General features: G+C 36.8%; 3 protein-coding genes across 3 annotated transcripts; all 3 read right to left on the bottom strand.

The window, feature by feature from the left end:
• Positions 1–2,583: 2,583 nt before the first annotated feature.
• LOC127434744 (GTPase IMAP family member 9-like) lies at positions 2,584–13,451 on the bottom strand. Its single transcript, XM_051687697.1, has 3 exons — positions 13,347–13,451; positions 11,058–11,861; positions 2,584–4,867 (listed from the first exon to the last, which is right to left on the bottom strand). Exons 1-3 carry the CDS (start codon positions 13,375–13,377, stop codon positions 4,842–4,844), a joined length of 861 nt encoding a protein of 286 aa, XP_051543657.1. The 5' UTR covers positions 13,378–13,451; the 3' UTR covers positions 2,584–4,841.
• A 755-nt stretch (positions 13,452–14,206) lies between these two features.
• LOC127434747 (charged multivesicular body protein 4c-like) lies at positions 14,207–18,739 on the bottom strand. Its single transcript, XM_051687700.1, has 5 exons — positions 18,348–18,739; positions 16,125–16,302; positions 15,053–15,161; positions 14,634–14,760; positions 14,207–14,558 (listed from the first exon to the last, which is right to left on the bottom strand). The coding sequence occupies exons 1-5, from the start codon at positions 18,595–18,597 to the stop codon at positions 14,497–14,499; spliced, it is 726 nt and encodes a 241-aa protein (XP_051543660.1). The 5' UTR covers positions 18,598–18,739; the 3' UTR covers positions 14,207–14,496.
• Positions 18,740–19,513: 774 nt separating this feature from the next.
• LOC127434732 (E3 ubiquitin-protein ligase TRIM16-like) lies at positions 19,514–27,290 on the bottom strand. The gene is made up of 6 exons (XM_051687676.1): positions 26,645–27,290; positions 25,159–25,254; positions 24,787–25,020; positions 24,379–24,538; positions 24,176–24,235; positions 19,514–20,510 (listed from the first exon to the last, which is right to left on the bottom strand). The coding sequence occupies exons 1-6, from the start codon at positions 27,233–27,235 to the stop codon at positions 19,978–19,980; spliced, it is 1,674 nt and encodes a 557-aa protein (XP_051543636.1). The 5' UTR covers positions 27,236–27,290; the 3' UTR covers positions 19,514–19,977.
• Between the last annotated feature and the right edge of the window lie 474 nt (positions 27,291–27,764).

The raw sequence follows: 27,764 nt of genomic DNA, 5'->3' as shown, positions 1-27,764 counted from the left end.
TAGACTCGTAGCCTGATTTTACTTCATATCTAGCTTTAAATTTATGAGGTATTCCTCTTGGTTGACGAGTTGCATCTAAGTATACATCAGGGTCTGGCTGATATGCTTTTTTTTCTCTCTCTAGGTTCATCCAGGTTTTCAGATTCTTTTAGGTTCCAGTCTAATATTGTTATTTCTTGCACTAATCTTACTCTGGTACACCTTTGGGTAATGTAGGCCGCAATCATCTTCCTCCACAGATCCAAAAGTAGTCTGCTATGGCTATTGTTTGTTCCTCAAATGTTCTTATCCTAGGAAAAACTAGAGTTTGGTTTTCACAATTTAAAACGCATCCTTCCCCAGGGCTTTCTGGCTGTTGCAAATGGGGCTTCTTTTATTGTACAATTTTATTTTTCTAATCACCTCCCCCCTTGCGCAATGGTCAAAACCATGCGCATCTGAGATTAGAATAGTAAGGAGTGCTGTTGAAGCAATCATGTGTCCTTCATAGTATATGTTTAAATTAACAGTAACCTAGATTAATAAGTGCTTTAAAAGTATTGTTTAATGTTAGCACATGTTAATTAATACAACCTGCACAGCAAATATTTAGGGGCTTTACTTGATACTACATATAAACATTTATATTACCGATAAATGAAAAAGTATGCAAAATGTTCTAAATATGTGTTATAATACATTAAATAATTATTAATATTATACTTGTATTATAACGATTGGTGGTGCTAGATATACTGTACATAATGCCAAATAAAGGGAACAATTTGAGGAAACGGTCCCTTAGTTATCCATTTTTTTATGTGTTGAAGTCAAAAGTTAACCATAAGGTACACTGAAAAAAAATTCCATTGGTTTTACGTAATTCAATTATGGACATCAGTTCCACATAATGAAAATGTAGGCACTCCTTAAATGTTTTGTGCTGCATAAACCCAAAGGAATTAAGTTAATCTCACTTAAATTAGATCTGTCTAAATTACTCCACCTAATTTAACAGCTTGCTGCTTGCTAGCAACAATACACATTAGCAGGGGCAGGTTTATGATTTCTGAGGCCACAAGCAACCAACCAACCCGGGGCCCCATTTTGAAAATGTTTGCTTAAAAAAATTACATAAAATTGATTTTAAATCATAATTTTAAATTCATCCTATCAGCCGTTGTAGCCAAGTACATTCAAAATGTTTAATGAAATAAAAATCTAGTTAACTATAATGAATGCATGTTTTCCAGTGCAGAACAATCTGACATAATGTTAAACGTTAAATCTTTGTGACACATGCACTAAAAACAGTCTAGACGCAGCGCAATGAATGAAACATAACGCAAGTGTCTCGACATGCATTTTTGAAACCTGAAGTTCTTATTAACTTAAAACAGTGTCTAAAAATGTGCCGGTCACTGCGTGAGATACTGAAGAAACAGCGAGACGCAGTGCAACAGTCAAGGACGTTCGTCCAGCACGTTTACATAGGAAAACAATGAAAAAACAGAGCAGATGCACACAAAAACACATTTGGTGTGAACGGCCCCTAACTCATCCGTTTGCGTGTATCTGAGCGTGTGAGTGAAATGAGTTCGGAAAGCCTATATATTTTTTCATAAATTACAAACCCAAAGTCCTACTGACCTGAACCTGGCAGCTTCTAACATGAACCACTCTGAGAGGGCTGACAACGGTGTGTTCGCACGTGTACCCAGAACATGTCGCTTCAAGCGGATTTTGCTGAGCTTTCCTACCGGGGTGGGGGCCCTCTCAATGTCCGGGGCCCCACGCAATTTTGTAATGCACATTAGCATATTATAGATAGCTTTTTGTTCAGTATGACAAGGATGGTGCTGTTGAGGGTCTACTGATCCTCATTCAGTCTGTATGCTGATGATCCTTCAGTCTTTGCTTCAAGACAAAAGTAATATACAAAACATGTTCAGCAAAATACAGTGTTGTAAATCACCCATCCTTGACCTAACCATCAGCTTCACTCTTCTCCACAATGGTAACCTCCGAAAAATATCCACCATGACAGAAACTTCTCTAAATCCCAACATAACAGAACATTACTGTAAACACTAACAAGTCTCCTACTTTCATTTTGTGTAGAAATACATTAAAATAACACTTAATTTCAAAATGTACTCTCCCAATCCAGTCTCATATGAAGTATGCTGGGAAATGTAAATCCCCTGTCCCATTTCAGAAATACTTTGATGGATTAAACACAACTGGATTAAGTCAATATAGTTGGATTGTACACAATGAAATTAAATTGAGATCAAATACTAGAGAATTGTGTTGGTTTAACTCAATTTAAGTAAATTGAGAAAGCAGCAAAAGTCATGTTGAGTGAACACTACCCATTAACACTATCAATCTGATCATTTCATATCAATGTAATCATTTCCCTTTTTTATGACTGTGTTGAATTTTACTTGGACTTTACACAATATAATTATGTTCTCATCTGAAACATTAATGTATTAGGTTGATTTTAAGTGTACTGCTTTAGTATATTCAATAGAATTGAATATTTTTTCAGTGTATTTAACTGCATTACAGTACTAGTCACAGCATATATACTATCAGTTAGAGTAACTGGACAATTTATTTAAAAACAGTCCATGATAAGACAAGATCCACAGACATCTGGTGGAGATTTTATGGCTTTCAGAAATGTCAACATCTAAAAAGGAATGCATTATGTCATCTCAAACATAGTTATTAGAAGACAATTTAGCTATACATGAAATTGGTTTCTTTATAGCATGAAATATCTTATTAGGTAAATACAGTGATGAGTGCTAATATAAGGACAGCTATGTAGCCTCAAACATAGGAAGAAAAACATTTAAGTTAAGTTATATCTCCCAATTAACTGGAGAGTGCTTACTTTGTTGAAAAATAACAGTACAGAATTAGGTAAAAAAAAAAAAATAAATGGGCCGACACACATCTGTGATTTCAAATTTTTGTCTTAAAAAAATATTTATAAAGAAAACATCACAGCAATCCTAAAACATTTAGCAAAAGCATAAATCAAGGCATGAAAACACTTAACACTCATAGAATAATACAGCAATAATATTATTAGAAAAACATCTACAGACATTTAGTAATATGCTTTTGTTAAGAACGACTAGGGACATATCTTATATTAAGGCCATATATTAGCATCAGCAAACAGTGATGTGACAAACTGGAAATTCTTGTTCGGAATAATTGATAAAACCATAGCAACTGTCAGTAAATAATTCAGTTATTCCAAATGCAGCAGACACAGCATCTCTAATAACTGTTATTAGTGCATTCGTTTAGGCATTTTCACAGGCTATCACGTCATTTTAAATTCAATAATGCAAATAACTAATGAGCGGGGAGTGTCTCTCTCAAACTGATGATTCCATTACTGTAAGAATTTTCTAAAGAAACTGCATTAATACAACGTATATCCTGATTAGCCAACTGGATGACTCACTGTGTTACTAGTGCACAGTAGTAGTAATATTTGCATGACATACCATACAAATGCTTTCAATTAGTATATGAGGTTGAACTACAGATTTACTAACAATAATGGAACTTCGAATGATGATAATTCCTGTTGACGTTACAGTATATGTTCAATTCTTTAGGTTCAGTAGTTACATGGATACTTCCCTACTGTAAGCCTTACCACCTGAAGCTGCTTGGATTGACGGACTGAAGGCCCCATTTACACCTTGCTTAAACATGTGTTTCATATCCGGAGAGGATCTGGATATTCTTTAGCTAGATTGCATTTACACCTTGCAGTCAAATGCATTTCCACTGTGATGAGATAGAGATCCGATACAGCACAAAATGGAAAACTCTACTTACATATTAAATCAGAGGCTGTGGTAACTGAAAATTCTTCATCTTTTAGCGAGTTTAAAAATATTGATGGATAATTTAAATGCTTTCCATCACTTAATCACTACAGTCAGGGTTTTTCCCTCATTGGATATTTTTGTTGGCTTAAAATTAAATTTGCCAAAGCAAATTCAGCACTTTGCAAGTGCTAAATATGCTTTTCATCTGAAACGTTGCGCATGCCACATAGTGATTACAAAAAACAGGAGAGAGATACGAGCGAGTGGGATTTGAAAAGAGAGACAGATATTCCAAGTGTATTCCAATGGAATAATTCATGGGATATTATTCATTGTTTGGGTGACAAGTTGCAAGATGTCGGTGTCTGTTGTGCTCTTCACATTGCGATGGCAAAACAAACCTAAACCACAACACAGCACTTTAACAATGGATGACTGTAGCGCGTAACCTCACCACATAATTAATTACTTGCCTAGTTGTGTCTGGATTATGAAAAGGCAGTTGCATTTACACCTTCTGTGAATGTGGTCAGAATCTGTCCCTGACCACCTCCGAATGTGGTTTCACTTATCTGATCACGACCCAATCACAATCTTGGATGCATTAACACCTGTCATTTAATGTGATCAAGTGCTATCCGATAGCAATCCGATCACCGAAAACGCATGTTAATGCAAGGTGTAAATTGGGCCACATTTGGGTATTTCACCAATAATTTAGGCACTATTTAGTGCAATGGAATTACATTTACATTTATGCATTTGGCAGAGGCTTTTATCCAAAGCGACTTACAGTGCCACTTACAGGGACAATCCCCCTGGAGCAACCTGGAGTTAAGTGCCTTGCTCAAGGACACAATGGTGGTGGCTGTGGGGATTGAACCAACAACCTTCTGCTTACCAGTTCAGTGCTATAGTCCACTACACCACCACCACTCCATGTACCTGAATTGAGGTAACAAACACAGTAGCACTGGAACAGTCTGTACATCATTATTCACTCACTCCTTCAACCAAACCTGCAAAGAAACAAACAAATACATGAGATTATACAAATTCTATGTTACAGTGCTTCTCTGAACCATCAAAAATCAAAATAAAAATTGGGAGGTAGAAAACTTCCTCCTGTTTTTGACTGTATTCTACATACCTGGCAATTTTAAGTACATACAACGTTTAATTTCTGACAAAAGATGACTATGGGGGAAAAATGTATACCTGTCCCATGAGTTATTTTATAAGCAGTCCATTCTCATGCAAGCAAGAAAGATACTATGAGAATCATCACAAACTCTACAGTTGTTAGTCTCTGGTAGATGGTACAGCAGGCCAGTTTGTTGTAGGTTATTAGGGTATTTGATTGTTCTGACTGATATGTTTTTTGTTTTTTTTTAATGATGTTTCATATAGTATTTAGTTTATTTGGTTATTACCGTTATATTATATCATTATATTTTTTATTTTATTTAAAAGGTTTTACATGCCAATATTATTTATTATTAGCACTTATTTATATAATGATTTGTAAGAAAGTAAACACATATTGTGTGAGTACAGACCAAGGAATCCCAAACTTTTCCTTCGAAAACCCATAATATATTTCTATTTGAATTACATACATTAATCAGTCACTTCTAATTCTACTCTTTAGAATGGAGGGAATGAAGAAGAGATGAGTATGAATGGCAGGCAGTATCAGGAAATAAAGTCAAGCTTTTTCAGATCAGTAAACACTGACAAAAATAATCAAAGTAAAAAAAATTACTCTGCAGACACACATGCAACTAAATAGCACCAGCACTGTGAAAGCTGTTGAGTATTGTATGCTAATGCAATGTGATTGACATCATTAGTAATTTCATACGGTATTATTCATATGTAATGTGTGTAATGTAAGTTCTAGCACACTTACATTTTCCTATGTTAAATATCAACGTTGACAGCATCTTAAACACAAAGGCTTTTACATATGTGCAACTTAAGAGATGCATCAATGTTTATGAATCCTTCGAGGTCATTATTAAATGCAGTTAATACATTTACCTAAATTAGACATTACAAAGGTTTCATTCTGTTCTGTGTGATTTCTAAAGGCTGGTCAGAACTATTGTGACAACACACACAAATCAGTAATTGAGTGAAACACAAGTTAATGTTAAACTGTAACGTCAATTCGTACTTCACTAAAGCTGTACCTACTAGAGGTCGACCGATATATCGGTTTTGCCGATTAATCAGCACCGATAACAGATTTCTGGAACTAACGGTTATCTGCAAAAAACACAAAAAATTTTCCCCATTGCGTCCAGTTCTGGAGCAGCTGGGAAGGGTCCGCTGTCATTATAAATTATGAGAGCGGTCTCTAGAGACTTCAGATACAGATTTAAAACATCAACAACGAAAAGGTATGTATACAGCACACTACAGTACACGTTATATCATTATAAAGTCATTAAATTGTTGACTAGATGCTGCATTAGTAGAGAACAGCAGTATGATTGCCGACAAGGCTGAGAGGACGCTAATATTAAAGCTAACCTAAAGCAAAAATACACACAAAAATACACACAAGTCCAACCCAAATGTTTAAATGCCATGATTGTTACTATCTATTACCATCTACACTGCATGCACAATTATTAGGCAAGTGAGTATTCTGATCTTATCATTATTTTCATGCACATTTTCCAACTCCAAACCATATAAACTTGAATGCTTATTGGATTCAATCATTTTCAGGTGGTATGTTTTTGCGTAATGAGGGAGGGTGTGGTGAAAGTGACTAACACTTTAGCATCAAGGTGTGCATAAATATTAGGCAGCTTCATTACATCAGGTAAAATGGGCCTGACACTGAAAAGTCAAAAATTGTAAAATGCCTTTCAGACGGATGCAACATTCTTGAAAAAGCTTGATTTGCACGTTTTATTGCGAATAATCAACTGGGGCACAAAAACGCATGGAGAAGAAAAGGCGCAAATTAACTGCAATAGACTTGAGAATAGGGTTGCAACGGTATGAGATTTTCACGGTACGATAACTGTCTCAGAAAATATCATGGTCTCACAGTGTTTTGTTTTTTTGGTTGAACAAACACTATTATAATTGAAACTTGAAACAATTGTGTAAAAAAAAAGTCTCCCTTTTGAAAATAAAGTAAATAGAATAAATAAAGTTAACAGAATTATAATAATAAACCAAATTATAAACATGATAAAAAAATAGCACGTAACTATAACATGTTATATAACTAAAGCATGTTAGTTTACATGTTAGCATAGCATAGCATTAACTACTAAATGAAAAATAACATCAGCTGTGTGAGCTTTTAAAAGTAATGTCCTATGATTATTAATAATTAACACACTGTAAGTGCGCGACAGCACAGCCAGACTGCTCCTGTCTGTACCTTTAACTCAACTGGTTTTGCTTCAGGACCCAAATTTTACATTGTCAAGTGATGACTCACCACAGTTAAAACATAACATGTATCCTGGGTCACATTTCCTTTTATATAGCATAGTTTTGTTCATGGTTTTCAAGTACAAGGACATGCATCAAGCGACATTATTTTTGTTGTTGACGTCAACAACAAAAGCAACAGAAGTTCTCTCTCTCCCCTTTTAACAATTGAAGAGTATATTTACTTATATGAGCCCATTATTATCCCATTTGTTTCCTAATTTTAAACATAATTCAAACAGAACATACATATTACACAGGAGGAAAGGCTCCTCATTACCATGGTTAGGTCAGTGTAGCTAGTCTTAAATAATAGTAATAATAATAAATTATAGTATTTATGAAACAATAAATACTAGCTGAAACACATCTTGAAACTTTAACTACAACTGCCACTGTTGATATAAAATGAGGTCTAATAGATTCTACCTTTAGATTATTTCATATGAAACTATATTTCTATAACTATAACGTGATGATGTGTAATGATTTCATTAAATTGTTTGGCGCATAGCACAGTTTTGCTCTTTTCCTCCTCAGTGCGGTTTGGCATGTCAGGGCTGCCTACTGTTTGACAGGTTCGACTTGACTTCCTTCATAACGCTTTAAACTAGAAAAGTCTCACTAGAATTGAAATTGGTCACATCAGTTTTGAGGTCTGCACTCCGCAATATCGAGGGAAGCACGGTTGTTGCACGCACGCGCCAGAGATCAGAGCAGATCATGATCGAGAGCTGGTTCCGTTACACTTGTGCGAAAGTGCAGATAAGAGGCCTTTAGCTGATTGCGAGATTATCATTAAATCTGCCTCGGCAGTCCTTAATAGGCTATCACTTGGATGGCTGCCAAATTATCTTCAATGGGAGAACCATGTAATTGTTCTTTCCCTGCTGTCCCAGTACGAATAGACCTGTGACCCACTTTTGGGTCGCGACACACCAGTTGAGAAACACTGCTTTAACTCACACACACACTCTGTCAGACCCCGTCGCTTCTCTCTGACATTTTCTCTGCTTCATGTGTGTGTGTGTGTGTGTGGGGCAAGCTGACGAGTCTGACAGCCAGACGAGGAGGAAAGGAGGTGCGCACGCGCAGATGAGATCCTCTGTCCGGATGCATTTTTTTCTCAATACCGTAGATAAGCAAATGTACATGGTATGATAACCGTCAATTTTCATACCGTGGTATACCAAACCGGTATACCGCTGCAACACTACTTGAGAAGAATTAAACATGTAGCTTCCAGGAACACATTATCCTCCAGTGCCACCATATTCCAGAACTGCAACCTACCTGGAGTGTCCAGAAGTACAAGGTGTCAAGTGCTCAGAGACATGGCCAAGGTCAAGAAGGCTGAAACACGACCACCACTGAATAAGATTCACAAGCTGAAGCGTCAAGATTGGGCAAAGAAATATCTGAAGACAGATTTTCCAAAGGTTTTATGGACAGATGAAATAAGAGTGATTCTTGATGGACCAGATGGATGGGCCTGTGGCTGGATCACTAATGGACACAAGGCACCACTTCGAGTCAGGTGCCAGCAAGGTGGAGGAGGGGTACTGGTATGGGCTGCTATCATTAAGGATGAGGTAGCTGGACCTTTTTGAGTTGAAGATGGACTGAAACTCAACTCCCAAACCTACTGCCAGTTTCTGGGAAGTACTTTCTTCAAGCAGTGGTACAGGAAGAAGTCCTCAGCATTCAAGAAGGCCATGATCTTTATGCAGGACAATGCTCCATCACATGCATCCAAGTACTCCACATCTTGGCTAGCCAGCAAGGGCCTCAAAGATGCCCAAATAATGACTTGGCCCCCTTCCTCACCTGACTTTCTATTGAGAAATTGTGGGCCCTTCTCAAACATGAGATTTATAGTGAGGGAAGACAATACACCTCTATGAACAGCATTTAGGAGGCTGTGGTTGCTGCTTCAGCGAAAGTTGATCTTGAACACATCAAGAAACTGACAGACTCCATGGACGGAAGGCTCTTGGCAATTATTGAAAAGAAGGGTGGCTATATTGGTCACTGAATATTTTTGAAAGGCCAAAAATGATATTTAATTGTCATTTTGTGTTACTTTTTTGTTGCACTTTTGAAAATAAACAATTGTAATTTAGTTGCCTAATAATTGTGCACGCTAATAGTTGCCTAATAATTGTGCACACTTATATATTCCCCTGAGAAAGACAAAACTCACTTTTCCTTTGTTAAACATTCAGGTTTGAGGTTCAATAACATTTTGGATTGATTGAGAGCACTGTGTTTGTTCAACAATAAAATGTATCCTGAGGAATACAATTTGCCTAATAATAGTGCAAGCAGTGTATTTGCATTAGTTTATATCCAGCTGGTCACATTTATGTATTCGTTAGCCAGCTAAGTTGCATATTTAAAGCATGTGATGTGAGAGAGCAAATTAATATCTTAATACAGCCGAGAGAAACGTATAAACAAATCAGAAATGCATCTGATTTTAATTTTTTTTTAAATTATCCTCGTAATACAATGACTTAAGATCAATCACATTCTTGTGCTAAAAAAGGTTAAACACTGCGCAACAAATACAGTTTAACAGAAAGCAGGTGTCTCAATATACTTTAAGTTCTTTTTAATTAGACACCGCATCTAAAGAACAGCGCTCCTGCACGAGACCCTGAATAAACAAAAACAAAGGGAAACAAAGACGTTTGTCTAGCGCGCGTTTACACAGAAAAACAAATGGATGGTTGCAAAAGCATTCAGTGTGAACAGCCCCTTACAGTTGGTGGAGGTATTTGGCTGTTGCGTCTTGCTGTCTTATAAGCGTTTCTCAGATTAAGCAATGAGTTGTTTAAATGCTTTGTCAGAAAAGATGTTCAACTTGGAAATGTGTGACTCGAGATCCTAGTGTTCGGTTCCGTCTGTTTGAACAGCCCCTGGCCTGGGCTCATAGTCTGAGCTGCTTCACCACCGAGTTCAGCCGAATACCATTGCTATCTGTGAATATTACTACTCTACATACAACTGTACTGAATAAAAAGAATGTGGCATTTTGCTGTTATTATGAAGCTTGAGTGTGGAGTAGTAGGAATCAGTGCAAGTGTAACACCATGTGAACTGTCTATTGAAGCATTTTCCCCCCTACTATCGGTTGATTAATTGGTTATCAGGTACTGCCCAACTTAGTTATCGGTATCATCAACAATCGTAGTAAAATCAACAATCACTCGACCTCTAGTACATACAGTATGTAACAGGGTTTTAGATGCTGTCAATGAGTGTGTTTACATGCACAGCAATACACTGATAACATTAAAAAAATCAGCTTATAAAACAAAAAACTGACAACATAATAATCCTGTGTTTATATGGGATTTGAAGTCATTGCATTATTCACTACTTTTGGCGTCAAAATGTAAACAGGCATGCGCACGACATTTGCGCACACTGGATAAGCTGGTAAGAACGCCGGTAAACGTGTTAACACGCAACACAAAATCGGGGTAAAGGGCAAACATTGCTGTGTGCCGATCGTTCTTTGCTTAAACCGTTTATGCCATTACCCCGATAAAGGAAAGACATTTAAGGTGTTTACACATTGTCGGATTAAGCATAATCAGTGTATGTTTGTGCATGTAAAGGCGCTCAATATGTTGATCATGTACATTACAGTTTCTGTCCAAACGTATGAAAATGTATGTGAACACTATGTATGAACAGGAATGAGATCACCCTGACTATTACAAAACTACATTAACTCACTCTGTGGAGGGTCGACGTCCATGGCGCGTAGTGAGTTGCAGGAACCATTCTGTTTGGGTCTCGCACCGAGCTCTTGGTTCTCTTTCACACCATTGGTGTTCAGATTGTCATGCTGGAACAGGCTCTGAGCATGACTTTGTTTTTTGCATGATGTTATTTTTTCATCTGTCTTAAGGGTGAAGTAACCCCCTTCTTCAGCCACCATCTTCTCGACCTTCTCCATCAGCTGGGGCAGCTGCAGGTGTTCACCAAAAATATAGTTATTGATGACGTGGTACCTTTTTTTACACTTGTCCACCACCCACTGCAGGTCACGACCCTCCCTTCGTATATGCCTTTCTATGGACCTGTCTTTCAAAACCTCTGCCCAGGTGAACACCACCAAGGTGTGCTTCCATATGTCCTCTCCAAACAGTGCCAAGTTCTCCTCAATATGAGCCCTGTCCGTTTCTGTGAACATGCCCACAGGTATAACCAGCAGGAATGCATGGGGTCCCGCGGAGCACATACTTACGCTTCGGACCATCTCCTGTTGGTAATCCCCTGGTGTGTTCTGGGCTGAGAACCAGCCAGGTGTGTCTACTACAGTTACCTTGCGTCCATCCACCTCGGTTTCACGTTTCACGCAGAATTCAGCAGCACGCTCCAGATGGAACTCCTCACGTCCCAGGATGGTGTTGCCGGTCAGGCTCTTACCTGGCCATCTCCACCCCAGCAGGATCAAACGGAGCTCAGGGAGACGGATAGCCCCACGGGCAGCTGCTGCAAACTGTTTCTCATCCTCAGGGTCAAGCTGGTCATCAGCTGTAGGGCATAATTACATTATTAATGGCATCACTAAGTTGTTTCTGTGAATGTTACATCTTATATTATACAAACAAAGAGTCAGGATCGTCAGACTAATCCATTTGCCAGCAGCCAGAATGTGTGAAATTATTTATATGGATTTTAATAAGTGTTAATGATAGGCCCATTAATCGACCTATCTGAGATTATCTGCATCTGGAAATAACCATGCTCACTTTGATGATCAACAGAAACGTTAATTCTTTCTTCAATCCCAAACTCTAGAACCTTGTCAATGGATAATACAAATTTTCTGTTTTCAATGTTTGTGTTTTTGTGAACATCTCATATGTCATTATTTATTTGTATTAGCCTATGTTCACTGGTCGTCAGCCACCCTCTATCTAGGTATCGGCCATTGCAAAACCTATTTCCATCATCAACTAATTATAGCTATGTTGATAAACCCATATTTATTGTAATTTGTTGATTTGATGTGTTTAATTTTACTTTGTAAGTTATAAGTAACTTGATATAATTTTAAAGCTAATGTAATTCCTGCGACACTAGCGCCAACAAGCGGAATTGCAAAATTAAACTTTGTTTTCAAAACAGCTTTCTGAATATGCCCCATCTGCTGTTGAGCAAACAAAGAGATAGTCCCGCCCCCAAATCACACCATTGGATGATTAAAGTTGTTGGGGCGGGTCTAAGTGGGTTGCTCAAAACAAACAGAAATATTCATAGTGCCACAGAGACACGGTGTTTACAGTTTTTGAGAAAATGTACCTATTAATGGCTTTCTTATAGTTGTCTCTGCAAATTAAGCTTGGATAGGAGAAAGTATTTCAGCACAAAGAAAGTTGCATACTTCAGATTTAAGAATTTGACAGTTTTTCAAGTAAAACATGTTATTTATTTTATGAATATATGTTAATACAATTAGACAACTTAAGGGTTCTATATTTTTTTTAAAGAACATTAAAAGGTACACAGTAATGTTACGTATATTAGCCTACTCATTTTGACAGCTAGGCCAATACAATAAAGGTGGAGTTAAAAAACCTTCAGTAGAACAATCATTGCATAGAATGGGTTTTTCCCAATTATGTCAGCTCTGAAAGCATTGAGTGTCTCCATCTGAAATGTCATCTTATGATATCTAGTTTCTCCTTGAGCAACTTCCACCAAAGAGGAAATAGATGACCAAGAGCTTTTTAATAGGGTAGATACATAATCTTTTACTGCCAAGCCAATCAGAACTAAAAGTTGTATCCTTGTTCCTACAAAAACATCATATTTAGAGACTTGATTTAACTTAAACACTGTTCTTTAAGGTTAAAAGCCTTTTTAGAGTGATGATGTGGGACTAAATGTGGTTCTATGTAAAATAAACACGTGTGCATGACACTTTTAAAGGAACATACGCTTATGTCAGTTACTCTGTGTTAATAATTTATCATATAGCACTTTTGTTGAACACTATATTACTATAGCACTTACCGGATGAATTTGACGGTCTGTCTGAGTTCATGTCGGTACTGTGTCAGTAACTTTTTGTCGTGTGTGTCAGTGATCGGGGAGAAAGAGAGGCATTTCCTGCTCGTGTGAAGGGCGGGAAGTACATGCGCGCGCGTTCACAGAGAGCTCATGACGACACCTAGCGAAAGACTGTCAGTATGAGCTTTTTCAGCAGTAAGGGATCATCAACAAAAGTTAAGAAAACTACCAAAAAAGTGCAATGGCAGTTACAGTGTTTTATGTGTGGCACCATGGTACTAGCGCGGTATTCTACGAAGGACCTTGATACATGTACACGTAATTATTATTTAGGACTACTATCAAAGTAACATATATCACTGCACCATGACACCACAACAGTTCTTTCTATTTAAGATATAGCAGGCCCTTTTAACAATTATTCCTCAAAACCTACATTTATTTTATAAACTAGTGTAAGGAATTGTTAGTTAAATAATTATTTATATGTAATTTTGACTTATGCTCATTTAGTAACACTAAAGCACTTACTGGAAATGAATGGGGCCAGTTTAAAAATAGTAAAATCACAGAAGTATAGCAACAAATTTGATTGTGTAATGTTATATCCAAAACTAGGATTAAAGGGTTTCGTTGTCATGACAACAAAGTTGTAATATTCAATATAGCTTTACACAGATAAGGTTATTAAGTTATTTTATCACAATAAGAAAATGTTTACATGTATTTTGTATGATGAGTGTTTTAGCATTTATGGGCTGGCCCCATTCAGTTCTAGTCAGAGGAGAACTGGCTCCCACCATTTTCTCTACACTCTAGTCAAAACTGTTCTGTTAAGCAAATAATTCAATCATCCTGCAATATGTAGTTAATATCAGTTTATTTTCATCCAAACCCAGTATTCAACATTTACATTTAATCAAAAATAAACAGTTCATGATCCTTCACTCATTAAATGCTGCTATTTACACAAAGTTGTCTCCAGCAAAGTAATCCTTCATTTTAAAGATCAACTCATATATATAACAATCCGCTATTTGTCTCAACTTCATTTCTCTACATTTTTTTTTAAGTTCTAACAATGTGACAAATTATTGGCAGTGCATGTCTATGATTTTGAGAGTGCATAGAAAGTTTTTGTCTGTACTGCTGTCTAGGAAGCCCATGCAGCCAACCTCTTCATGTCATGATCATCCTCCACTCTCTTCTTGGATGCTGAAAAAGTGAGAAACCAAACAGCAGTTTAGATAATATGTGCTGTACAAAAGTATGAGTACTTTGCATACTTACTTGCAGGGTGGCTTGGTCTTGTGCTGGGTAGTTTGGTAGTCGGTACACTTGGTAATCTACCCATATTCTTCATACTTTCTTCTAGTTCTTCCTGTTCCAACTCTGCCAGCTCTGCCAACAATTCATCCTTCAAAGAATGAGAGAAATTATTATTAATCAGTCAACAAACTACACAGCGATACCTATCCTTACATATGTGGGAAAAAAGACATTTAACACCAAAACTGTAACTAAAACAATCTGTCTACCAATTTTCCTTTGTGTCTGACTAACCATGAGGAACACAATAGCACAGCCCAGAAGATCAATAGTAATATTTACATTTTGGCATTCCTTGCTTGCCTAACTGGTGAAAGAACTATTAGAAGTCAACTCTGTGCTCATGAAATGTAAACACAAATGAATGCTGACGATAATACCTCATCAAACTGGTCACCAAAAGGTCGTGAGATGGCATCACTGATCTCCTGAGCGACTTCCTGCTGTTCTGTAATGTCCTGCATGAGGGAATCAATCTTATCCAGATCTCTTGAGAGAGCAAAATAGAGAGACATTTGCTCATCCACTGAAGCAGTTAGTTGACAGCACAATGCTGCCTATAGGTAAAACTGAATATTACTGATATGCCTGCCTAAAAAGTGCATAATTAATGGATTTTAAAATACGAATAGAATAGAAATTGCCATTGATCGTGAGCCAAAGGAAATCATGTTATTAGCATGATACTAATACTGTAAGTTAATGGCCATATTTGCAATTGCATTAAAGAGCCCATATTATGCTCATTTACATGAGGGTCTACTATAATAGGTTTACATGCTTTAATGTTCAAAAAACACATTCTTTTTCTCATGCTGTACATTGCTGCAGCACCTCTTTTCACCCTCTGTCTGAAACTCTTTGTTGTAGTTCCTGTGTCTTTAAAGCCCCCCTTTCCGAAAAGCCCAGTCTGCTCTGATTGGTCAGCTGGCCCAGTCTGTTGTGATTGGTCAACCGCTTAGAGCATGTGTCAGAAATGTAATGCTCCTTACCATAACTGAAGTAGCCGTTAGGCGGGTATTATGCAAATGTGTGACATAGTGACATAGCTGTCACGGAAGTAATGGCTGGACTGCAAACCAGGCATTTCAGGCATTTCAGGAGCAGTGTTTTCTGTGGGAGAGTGTAACTCCCTTTGACGTGGACTTTGTACTTTGTAACTTTGCAGACATTTTACATGCACAAACAGCTATATTACACACTAAAGGAAAGGTAAAATCACAAAAAGCATAATAGGGCCTCTTTAATTTTAATGGCAGGTTCTATTTTACAAAGGTAACTTTTAAGAAAGTGCACATACTGTTTCGTGATTTCAGCAAGTAGCTAATAATACAAATCAAGCACTATAAAATAGTACACAGAAATGTAACAGTTCAACAATCAGAGCTCTATCAGAATAAGCAATGATAATTTAGTTTATAGTGAATAAAGAACAGAAATTATGACACTCACATGTTCTGGTGAACCCCTTTGATGGCTTTGGCAGCGTAACCCATGTTCTTCAGGACCTCTGTGTTTGTGGTGGCATTCTCCAGAGCTTCTCGCTGGAACTCAATGGTGGACAGAGTCCCATCGATCTGCGTTAACTGCTGCTCAAAGCGTTTCTTTCTCTTAAGAGCCTGAAGTGCAGCTGAGAAAGATGGTCATCATTAAAGCCAATGTTAACACCACCACTGTCAAAGCAAGGCATCCTTATCCCATCTAATCAGTATAATGCATCTTATTGTTGTTATTATCATCAACATTAAACATTTCAATGAAAAAATTAAAGACAATTTACTAGGTTATATTTTTTCTCATCAAGGTTTTTAGGATAAATGCTGTTGATTATTCGAAACATGATCAGCTATATTTAAAGTCATTTTTATTTTGAACTCTTTGTACCTTTTAGACCATTTTTTCCCCAACTGCTCCCTTTTACCTTGCAATGCAAGTCAACAGGGTCCAAAAATTTTGAAGCTCAAAACGCAAATTAAGGCAGCATAAAAGTAATCCATAGGACTCCATTGGTTAAATCCATGTCTTCAGAAGTGATATGATAGGTGTGGGTGAGAAAACTAGGGGTGGGTAAAAATATTGTTTTTCCGATTAATCGTGATCTTCATTTGTGAGATATCGATTCTTAAATCCCAAGATCAATCTTTAACTCAATGCGCAACCCTCTACTACAATAAGAGGAAATAAATTGCATTTGCAACCCAATTTCACGCTATGTGACTAAAGTGAATATTTTTGCCAACTGGCTGGTAAATGTTTACATTTCACTCACCAGTAATTGTGTAGTTTAGTCATGAAGTGTTCAGCAGCGAGATCCTTTCACAGCGTGTAGAGAGAAGTTGTTGTTCCGTGTAATGAGTGTCCAAGACGAGCTCCATGCAACCCATTTGTCATGGAATACTGTCTCTTTTAATACCCTTTCTGTTTTTTACAGTCAGTTGTTAATCAAAAACAACTAATATATATATATTTAATTCGAATCATGCATCGCACAGATGAGGTAAATCCATTTGAGTCCTCTCTAGTTAACATGCACTTGTTTAAAGGTGCTGTTTACAGAAATGCCGTTCTTTGTTAAAGAGGCAGTACCGGTTTTAGCACGTGTTCAACAAATCAATGTAAATACTTGTAAATAGTGCAAATTATGCAATTTAACAAGAAATGTGTAACAAAAAATAATATAGCCAAAATGTGACCAAAATGATGAAAAAGTAATAAAAATATAATTTGTAAAATTATTAGTTTCATAATGCACCTTGTTAAAAGGTCCCATGTATGATTAAAAGCATTAGCTGGGAGCTAATTTATTTTCTATGCAAGCAAAAGGGACATTATAACTGAAATAAACTCATATGAATCGAATTCGAATCGAGACCTTGTGAATCAGAATCGAATTGAATCGGGTAATCTGTATCAATACCGAGCCCTATGAGAAACAGATCAATATTTAAATCCTTTTTTTTTTTTTTACATTAAATCTCCACTTTCAAAGAGCCATCCCAAACACTATTCTCGCCAAATAGTTCTTTTGATTTTGGTGATTCGATATTCTTCATGCATATCGCCACCTACTGGGCAGGGAGGAGAATTTATAGTAAAAAAGGACTTAAACATTGATCTGTTTCTCACTCACACCTATCATAATGCTCCTGAAGACATGGATTAAACAACTGGAGTCATATGGATTACTTTTATGCTGCCTATAAATGCTTTTTGGAGCTTCAAATGTCTAGCCACCATAAATTTGCATTGATTGGACCTACAGAGCTGAAATATTCTTCTGAAAATCTTCATTTGTGTTCAGCAAAAGAAAGACATACATATCAAGACTTAAATCTGAGACATTTTCATTCATCAAAGTGTGAGAAATATTTTGAAAACTTGGGTGAAAACTACATGTTGATGTAGGCGTACAAAAATGAAGATTAGCAATAAGGAGCGGCCAGCTGAGCAGCATGCTTTTGGTGTAACAGGGCGTTACTCCACAAAAACAAAAGCCATGTTTCGGATACACTTTCCAAATGTAGATTATTTCACATTCATGGACAGATTATGTAACTTTTCCCCCCAATACTTCTCGCATTTGCAGTTGATTATAAAAAATACTTTTGGTGGGGGAAAATTATCTTAATACTGTTACACAAACATGTTGGCTACATCATCCTAATTTCTGTTTACCTCTTTTGTTTTTGGTGCCATTCTTCTTGGCAATCGTGATCTCCTGCTCGATTCTGCTCTCTAGGTATTGCTGTTTTTTAGTTAACATCGCCTCTGTCTCTCTCAGTCTGTGGATGGCCTCCTGGGGTGAAGGACCAGACCTGGATCGGTGGTGCCGAGATCTAGAGCTTGATCCAGATCCAGAACTGGGCCTGGAGCTGGACGAGCTTGAAGAGGAGCTCACTTTAAACAACTTTGAAATTTTACTCATTTTTTGAAGGTTTGCTTTAAATTCCAGTTAAAGATGCTGCTGGTTCAAAATACCAGGTAGATACAGTATCCCGAGAGAAAGTGACAATTCTTGACAGTCTACTTTTGAGACCTAATTCAAAACACCGATAAGCCAACCCCTCTCTTCCTGAAATTAAACACCAATGCGCAGGTAAATCCACACTACTGTCTCTTTAAGACACGCCCATAGAAACAGAGCAAGAGAGAAAGGCACACAGCTGAGTGCAATAAATGGGCGTAGCATATCGGCCCGGATATTGCCTATCATTGGTCAGATAGATCTAAATAACAATTCTCCGTTGTAACTTTTTACTATATATTTTCACTTCATTGATTTGTAAGTGAAATTATTCAGGTGTATAATATTTTTCAAAACGCTGTTGAAGAAGCACTCGGACGGTGTAATCACGTGACACCTGATAATTTTCTCAGCCCTGGCTCAGGATCGACCAACATCGTTTGTCAGATATCAAATAATAGACCAAAATATGAAACATTTAGTTTACAAATACCTCCATTAAGATAATAAAACATTTTGAGATTTAAATGGTGCTCAATTAAGGATTCGACTTTCTTAGCCAACAAGCGCCCCCTGGTGGAGAATACAGTGTCCCCTAGGAAACAGTTCTTACTGTAGACATTTGCAGTTCAATGGACACCTCACACAGGTGTAATCCTCATGACGCCACCCACTGAATTCTGTTTAACTGACACAATTCATACGAAACCTTAATGTAAGTTTTACACTGTGGAGCAAAATCATATCAAGTGTAATCATAAAAAGTTATTAATAATGCAACCTTTTCACTGTATAGATATTTTCATTTGGGTGTTTAAATGTAAAAACAACAACAACAACAACAACAAAAAACGTAAGAGACATTTTTGATGTTGTCACACATTTATTTCCAAAGAAATGAATTTATATGAAGTAAAAGTCAGAAGGCCTATCCTTCACTAGTCATTAACAAAATAATGCTCAAATGTTCAAATAGGAACTTATATCAAAACAAATGAATCAATCATCACGTTTAATGTTTCTATAATTTACCATTTGGTCATTCAATTTTAAGGCAGTAAAAGTACAACAGTAATTCTGAATAATAGGGTGCCAGTACTTTGAGCATGGACACATACTCACAGACTCAACAATAATTAGGTGAAACACAATTCTGCATCTTTGGAAAAACACTGCTACTCTTTACAGTGCTGTAAGCATTACAATACTCAGAAGAAAAAAATAATAATAATGTCATTGTTTAAAAATGTTATTGTTGGCGTGAAGGGTTTAATCATATTCTGAGGTTTATCTCACTGTTACAGATTTGTCATAGTTGTGGTATGACACTATTTTTATCATCTACATTATGATACATCTACATAATTTCAGTGTTGAATCCTCATTTAACCAAAACCCTGGATAGAGCGGCTGAGTGAATGTGGTCTGGACACTGTAGATGAGGGTAATTGTGTCAGAGACGCTGTAAAAGGACAGAGTTCCTGCACTGTGATCCACATACACTCCTATTCTACAGGAGCTGGACACTGCAGGGAGAGCAGTGCATTTGTTATTGTGATAGAATGAGCAACTGGAGTTAGAGCAGAACAATCTCCAGGACTGATCATTACATCCAAACTTACACTCATCACCCTTCCCCTTCCTCCTGATGCTCTTATATGTCACTGATATACCCACCCCACCACTCCACTCAACCTCCCAGTAACAGCGTCCACACACGCTCTCTCTACACAACACCTTGTAGAAATAATTATATCTGTCTGGGTGATCGGGATACTGCTGAACTGTATTAGTGTAAGTAGCCACTCTGTTCTCCTCAGACAGACAGATGTTTTTGTTCACTGTGTTTGGATCCAGAGAGAGCAGACTGGAATCTGATAAAGATAAAATGCAAAATATTTTAAAATGGTTTGTCCATTTTTTCACACAAACATATTTCCTTGGGTTTGAATTTGTTCAATCTGAGGCAAGAGCCATTGCAGCAGTATAACATAACACTTATACAGCATGTCTATATATTTTCTGTGTTTCTATTTATTTAACATCTTAGCCATCTATAGTCTAATGGTTCTCCAGTGATTAATTCAGAACCAGTTCATGTAAAAGCAGAAAAATATGAGCTTCACAACATTTCTTTTCTATGGTATACTCTCAAGGCCCCAGCACACTAATGGAGAAGTTCTTCTTCGTTCAGAGGCAAAAGGAAGTTAGAAACAGCTGAGCAACAACATACTGTTTGCAAACATTCAGACACCGGCCACGCAGCTGGTGGAGGCGTTTAGAGGTACGGTACATTTAAATATGAGGACGCACAAGACTACATGTAAAACATCAACTAATATGATATTAAAATGTGTTATCAATGACTTTATACCTCATGTTATGAGTAGAATTCACACAAGATCAATAAAATAAGCTGTTTTAACTACTTGATGATTATATAAAGTATTATACTGTATATGCAGTAGATAATGTGTAATTTGTAATATTTACCTTTTGCATCCATGGCACTAATGCTTTAACACACTATACGCAGCCATAATATGCACTGATTACTAGGGTTGCCACGGTGTATGGTGTTACCGGTTTTACTCGGTACAAGGGACAACATCGGTGTGAAATTTTATACCTGTGGAAACATTATGAATGGAACTTCCAATATCAAACCAATAGCCTAAAGAATAGAATAGCCTTAAATTTGCGACCCATGATAAATTAACCTAAATATCGCATTGAAAGTCAGATGTTCTTTACCAGTGTATCAAATTACACAGGCAGCAAAGTACACGTACTGACAGAAGATGTTTAATTGCAGGTAGTGAATATAATGTGCATGGTGGGTAACTGTGACGTCTCGGATTCGAAATGGCACAAGAAATGCTGTTAGAAACACTATAATATTTTTAAGAACGCATGTCTGACGCGCTGTTAATTCAGAGGCCTGCAGTCTCGTGGAACACGCGTATGTAAAGGGATCTCAATCTTTCTTTGTTTCAGTCTTCTGTTTTTTTGTTTTTTTTTGTTGCAAGAATAGTATCGTCTATGAGAATGCTGCAAATGACTTCAGACCATCTCAGCTCAGGAGTTCAGTTCGCTTTATTTCCACAGAGCAGTTCGTTGTGAGCGCAACTCTGCAGGGTCACTTTACATATAACCAATACATCTGTGATTAAATTATAAAATAATACAAAAACACGCTCACCTCGAACCATGATTTATATTTCAGTGATTATTATCATCATTATAATTGTTATGTTTACATTTAGAAATGTTTTTAGATCTTAATTTGTTTTAGTAATTTTCCACCTGTTGTCATAGACGGATATTTGCTTGACGGTAAATGAAAAGTGGTTATACATATTTTTGTTTTTTTTACCACTTCATTATTTTAATTGCTTTTTTGTTTAGTTTAAAGTGCAATTTGAATTTAGAAATGTCTTTGGTTTAAGTTTTTCATTTTTTAAATAAATGGATTACATTTTCTATGCAAAATCACTAAAGCAAGAATCTTCACAGATCCCTCAAATATATATAATTTGTTAATAAAAATATTGTGAACAAATTTTGAAATGTATTGTGACCGGTAGAGAATGCACGGATGAAGTAGGTTTGTTGCCAAAGAGATGTTGCCCTTCACAACTGTTGAAAAGCCATCTTTCTGAAAGTTGAACAACACAATTTAAAATTTTTTCCAGTTTCATTTGAATTTTTAGTTAAAATCAATAAAAAATAATGTTCAAAGTTTGAAATCAAGCTGCCTTGCATTATTGTGTAGGCTTTTGCTCAACGAAAATTACCCCATAGTACCACCAAGCATCCAACCAGCGGTTAGTCGGTTTGAATGTGAACACCGCACCGGTGTGAAAATGATGATACCGTGGCAAGTCTACTGATTACACTCTGTTATTGTATTGTAATTTATGATGACACTGATTCTTCTGCAAAGATTGTATGAAAGAGTGTTAATGGTCAGAATACAGACAAAAGAATTATGATAGACATACAGTCTCTTACTTTGGACAAATGTGTGAATGGCTTTCGCTGCAGATGGCACATGAGAGAATGGACACTTAAGTGTATTTGAGTAGATTTGATTTCTTTTGTAGACCAACTAAATAAAAACACGAATGATCATACAGATGTAGGTTATTTTTGCACCAGTTCGCTCATGTTGACTGATCTTAACGGACTGAATGGGAATTAGTTGTCGACCTCAAAGTAGGTGGAGCTCCAGGACACACCTACCGATAACATGGACCAATGACAATAATAAGGTCTTTAGCAGACAGTACAAAGTTTTCCTGAAAGTTTGCTACAGCAAGCTGTTACGAAACCCCAAAACAAACTCGAAAACCCCTTTTAGACCACTTTTTGTTCTAAATGACGCCACATCCGTTAGTTCTTATATTTTGTTTGAAGAGTGCATGGACCTTTAGTCCCAAAATGATTTATATGGATAGCTTAAACATCTGAGCTCTGGTCAGTCAGTTTCCCCATTGAAAGCCATTGACAAACAACCATGCATTCTGATGAACAATGATTTTTTTTTACATTGTCCTACATCTTTTTACAGTTTTCATTTGGCAGGCTCCTAATAGCACAAAACTGACTTGTTTTTTCCCTGTCTCATATTAGATATAGATGTCACAGCTCTAAAGCACCAAGTGGTAGCCTAGATCAAAAGCTGAAGGAGCCTATGTCAGATCTAGAAGAAAATGTCTAGAGGAGGGGGAACAAAATTCAGCCTACTTTCTTAGATTGGAAAAAGCTAATGCTTGGAATGCTACAATTAACGGCCTTAAAGTATGACAGAGATCTTGATGATCTTAAAGAAACAGCAACAATTTGCTCTAATTTGTATTTACGTCACGTAATTTCTATAGGTTTTGAGGCAAAAATATATTTGAAAATTGGACAAAAAGACAAAGGTACAAAGTGTAATTAACATCTTTCATGAGGGCACGAACTACAATCCCATGAAGAATTGCAATTTTGTTATTAAATGAAAAACAATGGGAATATTTCAAACTACTGATTTTAGGATGTTAAATTATAAGTATAGAAACAATATGCAGTATTTTATGTTTAACGTAAAGTATTCTGATAAGGACAAAAATATTTAAGTATTTCATTGTATTACGTCTTTGTATGAAGTTCAAATAACGCAGATGGATGGCTTCAACTGAAGCATATACTGTATCATCGATGAACAACCTCGGCACTCACAGTAGCTCTGTCTTTAAAGGTTAATAAGTTATCATTGAAAATCAATTAGTCAATGGAAAAAATGTATGGGATTTTTTTTCTTCTGGAACCAGATGCACTCTGTTATAAAACACACTCTTTATCTATAGAGTTTATAGTTGCAATTGACACATATAACCATGATATCAGAGCCATATTGATTATGTCAGGCTAGAAGCAGGCTAGAGTCTAATAATAACATTGACAATTAGGGATCGTTTTCAATCAAGGCAGCACAAGAGGTTAGTGTGTGTGTGTGTGTGTGCGCGCGCGCGCGTGCGCTAAGATAACTTACAGTGTAGGAACTCCTTCCTGGTTTTAGGTTCTTTGGGAGCAATGATTTTTCTGTATGTTACTATGGAAATAAACAGACATAATTAGTGTTCCCATGTATAACTAATGTGAATCCCTTCCATATTAATTGTAATATGTTCTGGTGGGTGATATGTAATGACACGAGCGTAATAGCTTAAAGTAAGTGAACATCTATTACTTTACCTTCGTCAGATATTTTTTTGATCTCTTCTTTGCAGAAATCCACCAGTTTTTCTTTCAGTCTGGAAACAGATTTTCCCACATCATCAAAAGAAAAGAGAGAACTGATAGTGATGATGGATATATATGTAGATCCAGGAGGAACAGAGAAAGACTTGAAACTCTACAGAGAGAAAAGAAATACATTTTAAAAATCACAGAAATGTAATATATGTGATTAATTATCTATAGTTAGTTAATTAATTAACTCCAGTCAACTTCTAAAAAACACTATAGTCAGTGTCACCTCACCTGTGTTCTTTAGTCCCCTAAATCATACCCACAAGGTTATAATTACAGTACAATTAAAAACTCTGTCTATTAACTAGAACTTGTTATTGTTTACTGTCCTGCTTTTCAGAACTCTGTTACCTGCAGGAAATGGATGTGATCATATGTGTGTGAAAGCTGCTCCAGCTCAGCATGTCTCCTCCTCAGATCATCAATCTCCTGCTCCAGTTGCTTCAAGAATCCTTCAGCTTCACTCACTGCAGTCTTTTCCTGATCTCTGATCAGCTGTATCACCTCAGAGCGGCTTCTCTCAATAGAGAGGATCAGCTCAGTGAATATCTTCTCACTGTTCTCCACTGCTGTCTGTGCAGAGCGCTGTTACACACACATTACAGTCAGCTCTTACTGGTATGGTACACACTGTTACCAATAGTAGGCTTCAGTGAGAAATTACTTCAGCCAGACACTTATTTAGCAGCCAGCAGTGATTCTTCTCCTCTGCTCAAAACTCACCTTATGAGAGTTCACAGCCTGTTTCAGCTCCTGAAGCTTCTTCTCTCTCTCCTGGATTTTCTGTTGATATTTTCTTTGAGTCTCCTCCAAAAGGCTCTGTTGGAAAATCATACTGTTGTAAGTTGAAAGATTACAAAGATTTCTGACTCGAAATTCTGATTGGATGAGCTAGGTTGCAAAAATGTTTATAAACACACACTTAGCAACCGCACACAGCTTACAGTTAGGTTAATGAACTATATTTATTCCAATAATTATAATTAATAAAAGTATTTATTGAACTAAAAACACTCCTCACCTATGTACCTGTAACACATGGCCTATCATGGCTAACAGAGCTCAACAGGTGGGTTCCAGAAGTAAAAATGTCATTCATTTTTACCAAAGGCAAAACATTTTTTTAACAATAACTTATAAACATTTAAAGACAGACCTACCATCAGCTCCGAGGTTGTTAATAGATTGTATTTGCTTCTGTTGAAGCCATCACTCCACAGTATTTCAACTTCTTTAAAAAAAAAAAAATCATAGTAAACGTCATAAAATGTACGGTAAACAACTACACTATCCATGATCCAGCAGAGAAAGATTCAACAATCAGAGAATTGCAGCCAACAAAGTCTGCTAAGCCCACTTATCAAGTCAGTCTCCTTTCACCCTCAAACTACTTGTAAAAAAAAAAAAAAAAAAAAATTGAAATATATTGTTTCTATACTTATAATTAACAACATAAAGCCAATAGTTTTATTTGTTTTCATGTTTTTTTTTATCCAGATTGAAATTCGTTCCCTTGTGAAAGCAGTAAGTGCACAATCTTGTACTGTTGAATATCAAAATTTGTAGTGTTGTGATTCACCTTGGAGCTGGTTGCTTAGCTTCATAGCTTAGAGCTCTTTTATAAAGGATTTTATGAAATCCCTATGGAAAAAATGAATGGCAAAAATATTTCCGGAACCCAGGCAGGTAAAAAAAGTGGGCAGGCACTGTTGCACTCTTTGGCTTTATAACTTTCTTGTCATTTTACATAAGAGTTGTTACAATTATTAGTCATATTGTTATCTCTATTTTTAAGGCTTTATAGTATGGTGGCCCAGAGTTGCACAACACAACAAAATTAGCAAAGCAAGCCCAAGCTGAAATAAGCTACAGCACAAAACAAAATTAAGCCAAACTAAAAGCCACAAATTAGCTTAATTTTGTTGTGCTGCAGCTTAATTTTATTGTGTTGTGGCTTATTTTCACTGAGTTTTTAACTTTTGTTTGCCAATTCTGTTGTGCACCCCTGGGCCACCTTACCTTTTGCCCTTATAGTAAAGCTTCCCATTGTACCTCGACTTAGACAATATTTTTCTTATTATTATTTGCAACCACTTTATAATGATATTAGGAACATATTTAACATAATATATTTATATTTCTTATTTACTGTACAGTCAACATTTATCATCCATCAATATACCATGTACTGTCTTCTGACAGTTCTTACCTGTTTTTCATTCCTCTCCTCCACAGCAGTCACAGTATCATGATTTTTGTGTACATCCATTGTACACAGATAACAAATGCATTGCTGGTCAGAACGGCAGTAGATCTCCAGCTGTTTATCATGTTTTCTGCAGATCATCTCATGTAGTCGTCCAGTTGCATCAATCATATTGTGTCTCTTACCTTTAAATAAACTCTCGTGTTGCTCAAGGTGATTTTGGCAGTAAGAGTTCAGACACACTAGACAGGACTTGACAGCTTTGTGTTTTCTCCCAGTACAGATGTCACACTCCACATCTCCAGGTCCAGCGTAACACTGAGCAGGAACAGCAGTCTGAAGTCCAGTCTTCTTCAGTTTCTCCAGCATTTCAGCAAACATCACATTCTTGCCTAAAGCAGGTCTTGGACTGAAGGTCTGTCTGCACTGAGGGCAGCTGTAGACTCCATTCTGATCATCCTGATCCCAGCAGCCTTTAATACAGTCCATACAGAAATTGTGTCCGCAGGAAATGGTCACTGGATCCTTCAGTAGATCCAGACAGATTGGGCAGCTGAACTGGTCCTGAGCCCATAAAATACTGGCTTCTGCCATTTTTCATCAAGTACACACATGGACAGAGAGACAAAAACACCTAACCTCAACAGCACTTAAGTTTCAGTTTCCCTGAAAGAGAAAGTGTTAAAATAGTTTCCTGGTTCTGTGTTTGAGATCCGTGTGCAAAACAGGTTGTTTGGTGTGACAGGTGTGACCAAGGGTGTAGATTTGGCTTGAACATATTCATTCCTCATGCATGAATAATGTGCAGTTGTCAGGGTCCTCTAAAAGCAGGCAGGTGCTATTTCTAGGTTTCTGCCCACAAACAGTAGTCCTATATTCAACTTATTGACCCAATTGGCCTGATTGATTATTTAAGTTATTCATTTTCATAATCATAATCATGGAATTATACTGGAATATTATTGTACACGTAAACGTGGTGACTCAATTTGTCCATGTCACTTTTGACGTGTCCATTAAACAGGAATAAGGATGAAAATTAGAAGAAATCTGCTCTGCTTGGACACCTAATAATGTTTGTTAACCTTATTGTTATGAAAGTTATTACAGTGTCTCACACAGA

The sequence above is a fragment of the Myxocyprinus asiaticus genome, chromosome 44 (assembly GCF_019703515.2).
Source record: "Myxocyprinus asiaticus isolate MX2 ecotype Aquarium Trade chromosome 44, UBuf_Myxa_2, whole genome shotgun sequence".
Classification (NCBI taxonomy): domain Eukaryota; kingdom Metazoa; phylum Chordata; class Actinopteri; order Cypriniformes; family Catostomidae; genus Myxocyprinus; species Myxocyprinus asiaticus.
Note: the sequence above shows the minus strand (reverse complement) of the source record. Positions and strands in the feature narration are given on the sequence as shown.

Excerpts from the sequence above, each read along its gene's own strand:
- LOC127434747 (XM_051687700.1), bottom strand. The coding sequence starts at position 18,597 with ATGAGTAAAATTTCAAAGTTGTTTAAAGTGAGCTCCTCTTCAAGCTCG. Across the intron at positions 16,303-18,347 it reads TGGCACCAAAAACAAAAGAG|CTGCACTTCAGGCTCTTAAG; the intron begins GTAAACAGAAAT and ends CATCTTTCTCAG. Across the intron at positions 15,162-16,124 it reads AAAGGGGTTCACCAGAACAT|AGATCTGGATAAGATTGATT; the intron begins GTGAGTGTCATA and ends TGCTCTCTCAAG.
- LOC127434744 (XM_051687697.1), bottom strand. The coding sequence starts at position 13,377 with ATGAACTCAGACAGACCGTCAAATTCATCCG. Across the intron at positions 11,862-13,346 it reads CAGACCGTCAAATTCATCCG|CTGATGACCAGCTTGACCCT; the intron begins GTAAGTGCTATA and ends TATGCCCTACAG. Across the intron at positions 4,868-11,057 it reads GGACGTCGACCCTCCACAGA|GTTTGGTTGAAGGAGTGAGT; the intron begins GTGAGTTAATGT and ends GTTTCTTTGCAG.
- LOC127434732 (XM_051687676.1), bottom strand. The coding sequence starts at position 27,235 with ATGGCAGAAGCCAGTATTTTATGGGCTCAGGACCAGTTCAGCTGCCCA. Across the intron at positions 24,539-24,786 it reads ATCACATCCATTTCCTGCAG|AGTTTCAAGTCTTTCTCTGT; the intron begins GTAACAGAGTTC and ends TTCTCTCTGTAG. Across the intron at positions 24,236-24,378 it reads CAAAAAAATATCTGACGAAG|TAACATACAGAAAAATCATT; the intron begins GTAAAGTAATAG and ends TTATTTCCATAG.